At 44.2% G+C, this 9801-nt stretch overlaps 2 protein-coding genes across 5 annotated transcripts in view; both read right to left on the bottom strand.

Moving 5' to 3' along the window:
- The window catches only part of LOC138161930 (carcinoembryonic antigen-related cell adhesion molecule 3-like), a 29703-nt gene extending 29216 nt beyond the window's left edge, over positions 1-487 (bottom strand). For 2 of the 4 annotated variants that reach the window (XM_069089021.1, XM_069089022.1), the window contains exon 1: positions 116-484. In XM_069089021.1, coding sequence (XP_068945122.1) covers positions 116-179 — 64 coding nt within the window. In that variant the 5' untranslated portion in view covers positions 180-484. Of the gene's footprint in view, positions 1-115 lie in introns of all 4 variants that reach the window. The other 2 variants (XM_069089020.1, XM_069089019.1) reach the window with 2 other exon arrangements.
- The window catches only part of LOC138161923 (carcinoembryonic antigen-related cell adhesion molecule 1-like), a 332874-nt gene that overhangs the window by 212024 nt on the left and 111049 nt on the right, over positions 1-9801 (bottom strand). The window lies entirely within an intron of this gene.

Here is a 9801-nt window from a genome sequence, read left to right as displayed (position 1 = left end):
GAGTCGTATGCATTGTGTCGGTCTGAATCTCGCGCGCCTGCGCCGTCTGCCGCTCTATCGCCACAGGCCTCCCCCGCGCCCCCCCCCCCCCCCGCACATAGAGCTGGTCTCTCACCTGTGATCAGGAGCCCTTTACAGGGAGTGTCTCGCCTGTGGGGAGCTTCTGAGAGGCGATCCATAGGTCTGTGTCACTCTGCCTCCCTGTCCTGAGCCCTAGAGCAGACCCTGGAGGTGTCCTTGCTAGTCTCCAGGCTTAAGGCTGCCTTTGCCTGGCAACCCAGAGGGGTCTCTGCTTTACTCCCCTCTCCTTCTCTAGAGGGCTGACCCTCTCTCTCTTTGGGGCTGAAGCTCGACTCTCTGCAGGGATCACATGGGCTTTACAGGGCAGGGACTAGGTCTCTGACTTTCTCCTCCCCTGCCAGTGACTGTGGTTTCCTGTCTCCACCAGGGAGCCCCTCCCCTGCTTACATCCCACCCACTGTCCAGGGAGAAGGGGATTAGGTATTGCTCAGTGTTTACTACTGTTCACTTTGGCTCATACCTGTTGCCCCAGACCTATTCCAGTTACTTCTTTCCTATATATGATAGGGAAAGGCTGAAGCCTTGACTGAACCCAGAGCCCTAGGGGAGCTGGGTTCTTGCTTTGGTCTCTTCTACGACCTGCCTGTTAAGCCCCGCTTCCCTCTATCAGGCCATGCCAAGGTACTCTGTCACTTTGCTGTGGCTTCTGTGAGACTCCAGTAGGGCAGAGGAGTGGGGTAAGATGGTTGTCTGAATGTTATGGGATGCCAAATAGGGATGCCCTTCTCTATAGCGGGGGGGCAGATGCTGGATTCTCTCCCTCCTGGAGTGGAAGAGGGGCTTCTCTGGTGAAAACAAAAGGGCCCCAAAGGGTTGACACTAGGGATGTCCATAGGCCTCAGGGCATCTCTGGATGCTCACCCCATGCATGACCTTCATCCTTGGACTCCTCCCTGAATTTGGAACTCAGTGCAAAATGTAATAATAATAGTTAGCATTTATGTAGTGCTTTAAAGTTTGCTAACCTCCTTACAAATATCTCATTACAACATACCCTGGGAGATAGGTGCTATCATTATTGCCATTTAGAGGCAGAAAGAGAGTAAATGACTTGGCCAAGGTCACAACTAGTAATCGTCTCAGGTAGCATTTGAACTTAGGTCTTTCTTAGTCCAGTCTCAGTGGTGCCCCTTAGCTGCTACAATACAATTGAGAATCAATGTTGGAACCCTAACTGGTTATAGGACTTTAACCTTGAACTAGCATTGACAGTCACTCACTGGAGAGGTGCATGCTCACCTTGGAGGCCTATCATGCCCCCCTCGGCAGCAATTCTGAGTCTATGGTCCCCAGGGAGTCTTCAAATGTCTATCCCTCATCTCCATTCCTCTCCATAGGGAATGGGCTCCTCCAGAATGAGTCCTGGAATTCAATTCTAGCTGCTCTGTCACTGGCAAAGACCTTTGACATCCTCTGCCCAATGCTAGCCCATCACCGAGCAGGCTGAGAGGGCTCGGCCCACCATTCTTGCACAGACGATGTTGTCAGCACCATTGTTTCCCTTCTGGTCTTGAGCATTAGCATGGCACCCTTCTGCTATAGTGGCATTTCTCTCTTTGTTTGTCATCTTTGCTCTCCAGTAAGTCAGTCAGTCAATAAGCTCCACCATTCAGCAAATCAGTCAAACAATAAGTTTTAAACTATGTACTGTGGGGGTGGCTAGGTGGCACAGTGAAGTGGCCCTGGAGTCAGGAGGACCCAAGTTCAAATTCAACCTCAGATACTTAACACGTACTAGCTGTGTGACCTTGAGCAAGTCACTTAACCCCAGCTGCCCTGCCTTTCCCCCTCCAAAAAAAGCAAAGAAAAAAATATACTGTGAAAAAAAAAAATAAAATGTCTTCTATGTGCCAGATACTGTGTTAGGCACTGAGGATACAAAAAATAAAATAAAACCAATCCCCACTCTCAGAGAGTTAGCATTGTAGAGGGGGATAACAAAATAACAAACATATAAAATGTACACAGCACAAATTTAAAGTTAATAAATGCATGCATAGATGATAGTGACTTTGTATACACTCGTGTGTATGTATGTATACAAAGTAGCTGAGGAGGGAGGGCATTAGCTGTAGGGGGGCCAGCAGAATAGGGTACCTGGGCTACATCTTAAAAGAAAGGAGGGTTTCTGTGAGACAGAGGTAAGAGAGGATGCCTTCCAGGAACGGGGGACGGCCAGGGCAAAGTCACAGAGACAACAGATAGAGCATCATGTGGGAGAAATGGAAAGAGGGCCCATTGGCTAGACTGCAGAGCAATAATAATACATTTGTATAGCATTTTAAGGGTTCCAAATCGTTTTATAAACACCATCTTTATTATTATGATAACTCTGGAAAGTAGGTACTGTTACTAACCTCATTTTACTGGTGGGGAAACTGAGACTGAGAGAAGTTAAAGTGACTTGCCCAAAATCACACAGCTACTAAGGGTTTAAGGAAGGATTTTACCTTGGCTCTTCCATCACTGCTCTCTACCTGGTTGTGTATAGGAGGGTAGAAATGGAATAATAACCAGTGAAGCTGGAAAGATAGTTTAAAACGAGGCTGTATGGAGCTTTTAAAGTTAGGCAGAGAGCTTTACCTTATTCTGGAGGCAATATAGGAAGTTTCTGGACTTGATTGAATGGGGTTGGGGGTGGGGAGGGTGTCACATATGGAGATCTAGACTTAAGGAAAGTTACTTGAGTTTGTAGAATGGATTGGAATGGGGAGAATCTCAAGGCAGAGAGACTAATCAGGAGGCTGTTGCAATAGGCTAGGTGAAAAATGATGAAGGTCCGAACCAATGGGAATGACATGTGTAGAGAGAAGGGGCTGGATATCAGAGATGTGAAGATTGAAATGAGATTTGACAGTTGATTGGATATGTGGGTTGAGGTAGAGTGAGGACTTTGCAATAATTTCTTTTCTTTTTTTTTTGAAGGACAATTGGGATTAAGGGACTTGCCCAAGATCACATGGCTAGTTTTTTTGTGTTAAGTGTCTGAGTCCAGATTTGAACTCAGGTCCTCCTGACTCCAAGGCTGGTGCTCTATTCACTGCGCCACCTAGCCACCCCAGGAGTTTGCAATAATACTCAGATTACAAAAATGAGGACATTTTCCATCTCCTCCCAGTAAAACATTTTTGGTCCCTTGCAAATACACAGGTTATACATGAACATTTTAAAACATAAATCATGAACATCACAACTTAGCCTATAGTCACAAGCAACCAACCCAACTGCAAAACAGCATGTACATAGTTATGTACACAAGTGCACAGCAAGATCATATACAGCCAACATTGGTGTATGCACCCAACATAACACAAAGCATCAGGCTAATCTTTGTTTACACTGACCAAACAAATATTTGGAAACATACAACATGCACATATAGAATGATATATTCATAAGATGCCATTCTACCAAAAAGAGCAAAGAATCCTAAGACCATACTAATATCCTATGGTTTTCTCTGGCCCCACCTTTTCTCTTCAGGGTTTTCAGTTACTTGAGTGGTTGGTGTCTCTGCTATCAGTCTGAGCTCCTACTGGATATGTTCCACCCATTTTGGAAAGTCCAGTGACTGGGACCTTAGTTTTGTATAACCACTTAATAGCAGTTGGGTTTTATTTCACAGATACAACAACAGTAAATATGCAAACATTTTCCCCAACATCTGATGGCATCCTCTCCTCCTATACTACCTTGAGTGTCTGAGGATGAGGAGATTCAACTCAAAATTTGGCTCAGTTCCTATGCATTGGTCCCAAGTCCAAGTCCAAAGCCAACATTGTGGCCATCTTCTATTGGACAAGAGTCCTGGATCTTTGCTCCTCAGGATAATAAAGCTGGGTTGGCTATAACACTTAGCTTCGATCTTTGTGGCTGCTGCTCTCAGCCTAGATTGGAGACTCTATGCACATTCTCCACAGCTCCTGGTATATCATAGTAGGAGATTAACACATGCTTTTTCACTGTCTCTACCTTCTGAGACATCAAAGCACAACTCAATGAGTAGGCTGGGTTTTCACAGGAAAATTAGCAGGGATGGTGGAAAGCTCTCGGTGTGACCTCTGGTAGCACTGTCTGCCTATACTAGAAATGTCATTTGTTAAACCTTTTGCTCAGGGAGGAGTTGAATGTCTTGGGCTTGTGGATCTCCTTAAAGGTACTAATTAATAATAATAGCCAACATTTACATGGCATTTTAAGGTGTGCAAATCACTTTTTGTTTTATTTCATTTGATCCAACAACTTTGGTGCTATTATGATTCCCATTTTACAGATGAAGAAACTGATGCAAAAGTAGGTTAAGGGACTTGGGTCACAGCTAAGTAGGTGCTTGATGCAGGGTTTGAACTCAGGTCCTCCTGAGCCATCCTGCTATCTAAGGTAAGATTTAGTTCTTGACTTCTTGGGTTTTGTTCTTAAGAGGTTTGCTTTTGAAATCTCTGCCTTGGTCCCAGTGGATTCTGGCAGGGGAACCATTTACACATTTAGCCACCAGGTAGCATTGATCATGCTTGCCGGGTAGTGCCAAGCTTCCCCTTAGAATGTACACACACACTGTGACACAGAAGTGTGGGGTAGATGCTGGTCTCTTTGTAGTTCTCAGAGACTCAATGAGACTCAGAGACTCTCATCTCTGCCTCTGCCTGTGGGGAAGCACTGACTACTTGTCAAGGCATGTGTATGGGTTAATATTTATCCAACTGGAACTTAGCACTAGGTGTCCACTGTCAAATTCTTTCTACCTTATTTTTTAGTCAGTTTGGCAGTATTATGGAGAGAGAACTTGGACTTGGAGTCAGGAAGACCTAAGTTTGAATTCTGATGTAGACATTTGATAGCTATGTGACCCTGGACAAGTCACTTCACCTTTCAACCTCAATTTCCTCATCTGTAAAACAGGGATAACTATAGCATCTACCTCCCAGGACATTGTGAGGATATAAAGAGATAACATTTGTACAGAGCATGGCAAACCTTAAAATGCTGTACAAATGCTAGATATTATTATTATTTGTTTTGAGCTTACTGTATGTCATTGAGCTCAAGTAATGGAGCATGGAATAATGGAATCAGTGGGTACAGTCTGTGCACAGAAGTGGACAAGCACTACAGCATTAAGAGATACATCCCAAAGATAGCCCAGTGCCTGATAAAGCAATCAAACAGCTATACGGAAGTAGCAAGCTGACATCTTTCCTAGATCCTTGAAGTCTTTCAAATGGAGGCTCAAGGGGAACTGAGGAATGATGGGAAATGTGCAGTTGGAGCCCTCCCCTGAGGGTGCAAAGGAGTGTAACACTATCATTCTCCCAGAATTCTTGGCTCCCATTTCCAGGAGGACCAATCCTTAGGAAGCAATGTCCACACTCTGGGATGATGCTATGCCTTGGACTCATGCCATGGGGATGGACTCAGGTGATTGTGCTCCATAGCCCATGATGTAAAACCTGCCTGGGATCTCTGCTCTCACTGGGGGGTAGCTAGCTTACCATTCACCAAGATCAGTGAACTCGGTGGCTGGTTCCATGAAAGGGAAACCTGGCACTGCCATTGTTAGACTGCCATGATACCTGGCTCATGAGTGAAGAGGAAAGTGAGGGAGGTGAGAGCTGGGTAGGATTCCAGTCAGGCATGTGGTCTGTCAGGTGTGCTACCCTAATGTATAGCAACTGTGGGGGGGTGGCACCAAAGAGCTCTCAGCCCATCTTGCCTCACTTCCTCCTTTTCCCTTACCCTGGCCAGAGAACAGACATGTTGAGGGGCAGGGTCTAGTACTATCTTGCCTAAGAAAATTTCTTCACTCACCATTTCCCCTCTGCTGTGGTTGATGATGTTTGTCTCCCTGGTACCTCAAAGAATCTTAGAATACTGGGTAGGAACCAGACAAACCATTCAATTTTCAAAATGGGAAAACTGAGCTCCAGGGAATGGAGGGAACTGGTATAAAGTCCCATGGTCAGTCAGCACTAGAGCTAGGGCCAGATGTCTCTTGACATCTGGTCCATGTTCTCTTTACTGGACTGCACTGCTTCTCAAGGGACATGTGTTCTTGGGCTGGACCTGTTTCTCTTAACAACCTTTATGAGATCCTTAGAAAAGACTCACGGGGAAGCTAGGTGGTACAGTGGATACAGCCCTGGAGTCAGGAGGACTCCATCCTGAGTCCAGATACAGTCTGAGACACCAATTAGCTGTGTGACCATGGGCAAGTCACTTAACTCCAATTGCCTCTAGAAAAAAAAGGACTTGATGAAAGATGCTATCCACCTTCAGAGAAAGAACTGATGAAGTCTGGAAGCAGATTATTTTTCACCTTTTGTATTTTTTTCCTCTGGATCTGTATGTTCTTTCACAACATGACTAATACGGTGTAGCAGCAAGCACCCTGGCTTCCCCAGGGTATCTGCCAACACAGGTTCTTGGATCTGCTTTGTTAAAGGAAAGCAACTCAAAATGGGTTAACAAGCTTACTTTAATCAGTCAGACATATATCGTTTACCTTGTTCAGAGGAAAAAGGTCAGCACCCCAAACTTCAAAATATACAGACAGAATTATCAAGACATTAACAGATCAAGTAGACAGCTTTCCAAACTGTCCAACCATTACATCCATACCCAGTCAACATCTGGGTTTCCACATCTGGGTTTTTCAAAGCCGGGGGACTCTCAACAACGGCTTCCCAGAATTTAGATCAAATCACAGAACACTTCTCAAAGTGAGTCCCAAAACAAAGCTACACATCAGGGCTTATATAGCCTTCTCCTGGCTCAGAAAATGTAACAACCTTATTGACTCACTGGCCAATCAAGAAGTATTTACTGAAAAACAAGCCTCCCACACAAGGCTTCAGGTGCACTTTAGCCTAGGGGCAGGGAAGATCTTCCAAATTTGCATTTCCATTACATACGGTAATATGTTTTGAATGATTAATTACATATAACCTATATCAAATTGATTATCGTCTCAGGAAAGGGGATGGTCAAGGATGGAGAGAGAAAATTTAGACCTCAAAATTTTTAAACGATGAATGTTAAATTATCTTTACATGTAATTGGGGAAATTCCATTGGTGATGGAATATTAATTAATATTAATATTCCATTAATTAATGGAATTCCAATAATTAATATTAATACATTAAAGTATCATCTAAAAAAAAGGATAAATGAGTCATAAGCCTCCTTTGGGTCTACCTGACCTGGAGGTCAGTAGAAGAGAGGTCTCCTGACACCCTGCCTTCAAAGTCCAAGAATCACAGAGAGGGGGTGATAACAGCTATCATTCATGACTCTGTCCAGCATCTCACACTGCCTGCTGGGCATCTCTGCCTGGATTAAGGACCTAGTGGCACCTTAAACTCCATATATTCAAAGCAGAACACACCATCTTCTCCCACTAAGCCTATCTTTAACTACCTTATTTCTGCTAAAGAAACCACCATTCTTTCATTTATTGAAGATTCAAATCTCAGATGACATATTTTCTCCTCTTTGCACACCCCTATCACTTGTTGATTCCACTTTCATACCATCTCTCTTATCCATCCCCATCTTTCCACAAACATGGCTACCATCTTGGTTTAGTACCTCATCCCTGTTCTTGCCTAGATCAATCTAAGAACTCTTAACTGGTCTTCCTGCTTGCTACCTTAGTCTCTTCTCTCCTCCTGTCTGTTCTTCACACAGTCAATAAAATGAGCCTCCTAATGCCCAAACCTGGCCATACCACTACCCTGTTCAAAATTCTTCATACATATATATGTGTATATATATAAAACATCTTCATATGTAAGATGTTATTGTCTCTCTATTAAAATACCAGCTCCAAAGATTGGCATTCAAGACCTCCATTATTTGACCCCACTTTGATGCAGAACGCAGGTATATATTCAGTCCCTTGTTCCTAACACTATGCTTTGGTCATGCAGCCTTTGATTCCTGAAGTTTTATTTTTTTTTGACTATTGTGTTCTCTGTTGATTCATATTGAGTTTGCATCTCCCTCCCCCCCATTTAAAATATGGACTCCCTGGTTATGCTCTCCCCATTTTGTACTTGGGAAGTTGATTTTTGAACCTGTTGAAGTTTTTACACTAATCTATGTTAAATTTCCCTTTTTTTCCTACCTTGCTTAATTTCCTTCCCTTTGTATCTCACTCCTTTCATTCTTTTTGCCCTCAAATCTTCCAAATCTCCTTTGTGTTTCTTCTCTCCCATGTTCAGTGCTCCAAATCTAGGATTCTATAATCCCAATTTCCTTTCCTTCTTCTTCCTTTCTTCACTCCTCCATCCTACCCAAACTCAGGTGCTACATGCTCCAGGAAGCCTGTCTTGGTCCTTCCTCCTGTCATTTCTGTGGGTCCTTTCCCCCAACCCTACACTCTCCACCTGCCTTCCAGGTTTTGTTTTCCCCTCCAGACTTTCCATTCTTCACAGGTATTCCACAGAGATAGGCTCTGCCCTTTCTTCCAGAGTTTCCTACCCATAATCTCTCCACTCTCCTTGTTGCTGCCCTCTTTCTCACTGATTTGCCTTCCATGACCTTCTGTATTGGGAAGGCTGAGAAAACAGCTATGTCTTATCTCAACCCAATGGGAGAAGTGAGACAACTCTTTTTAAGGGAAAATAGAAGGATGAAAAAGAAAAGGGCACCCAAGGCAGAACTTGTGGTGAGAACTGGAGTTTGAGAAGGAAGTAAAACCAGGGCCAGGAGTGGATGTAGATGGTGATCAGTTCGTTCTAGTTTCTCTGTTCCATTTGTTGAGACAGAATAAGAGGGAAGAGAGAGAAGCCAGAGGACATCTTTCTAATGAAGAAATAGATGAAGCCATCACCAGTCCTACCAACTGAAGTGTCAATGATGGCCTCTCCACAGTGGGAGGAGGCATCATCTCTGATAATGGTGAGAGAAAAGAAAAGAACCCTGAGCATATTAGTGCTGGAGCTAGCTCCCTCTGGCACTCTTAGATGAGTTGAGTCATCCCCATTTTGCCCTAACCCCTCTGTAGACTCCTAACCCCTCCGTAGACTCCTAACCCCTCTGTAGACTGGAGGCCTCAGCTGCTGCTGATCATAGTGGGGTGGCTGGTATGAGAACTCATTCACTACTTTCCATCCCTGGTTTCTGACTCAATCTCCTGGCCATCTCCTGTGAAGTTCTGACCTTGGCCAGGCTCCGTTTTCTTGTACAATCTCCATTCAAAAGTTGATTCCATCCTCTGCTGTGGTCTGAACATTGCCTAGCAGGATGTTAGTGGACTTAAACCTCCTTCACAGAGCCTTTGTGCTGGTTTTCTGGGTTGATCCTGTCTCATGTAGCTCTCAGTGCTCTGGGGAGTACATAGCTGGGTCCTACTCTAGACCCCCTTATTCAGGCTTTTGTCTTTTTCCTAGGCTATGATGACTGTCTTCTGACTGATTTTCTTTTTGTTCCTGACCCCTTAGTTCTCCAATGCATCCTTCTTACCCCTGACCAAGTCATTTTCCTAACACATTATTCTGACCCTCAAAGATCTTCTATGGTTCCCATTGTCTACAGAGTAAAGTATAAAGTCCTGATCCTGGCATTCAAGATCCTCCAAAATTTGGCACCATCTTGCCTTTCTAGTCCTATCTTATGCTTTCCCCTGCCCATACTTTCCATGCCACACAAATAGCTTTTGGAGTAGACAGCTCTGGTTTTTTTTGGGCATTTTCTCACATCATGCCCTATGCATGTTCTC

The sequence above is a fragment of the Petaurus breviceps genome, unplaced genomic scaffold (assembly GCF_028583685.1).
Source record: "Petaurus breviceps papuanus isolate PSGF00001 unplaced genomic scaffold, PetGlider_PUasm1.0 185, whole genome shotgun sequence".
NCBI classification, from domain to species: domain Eukaryota; kingdom Metazoa; phylum Chordata; class Mammalia; order Diprotodontia; family Petauridae; genus Petaurus; species Petaurus breviceps.
Note: the sequence above shows the minus strand (reverse complement) of the source record. Positions and strands in the feature narration are given on the sequence as shown.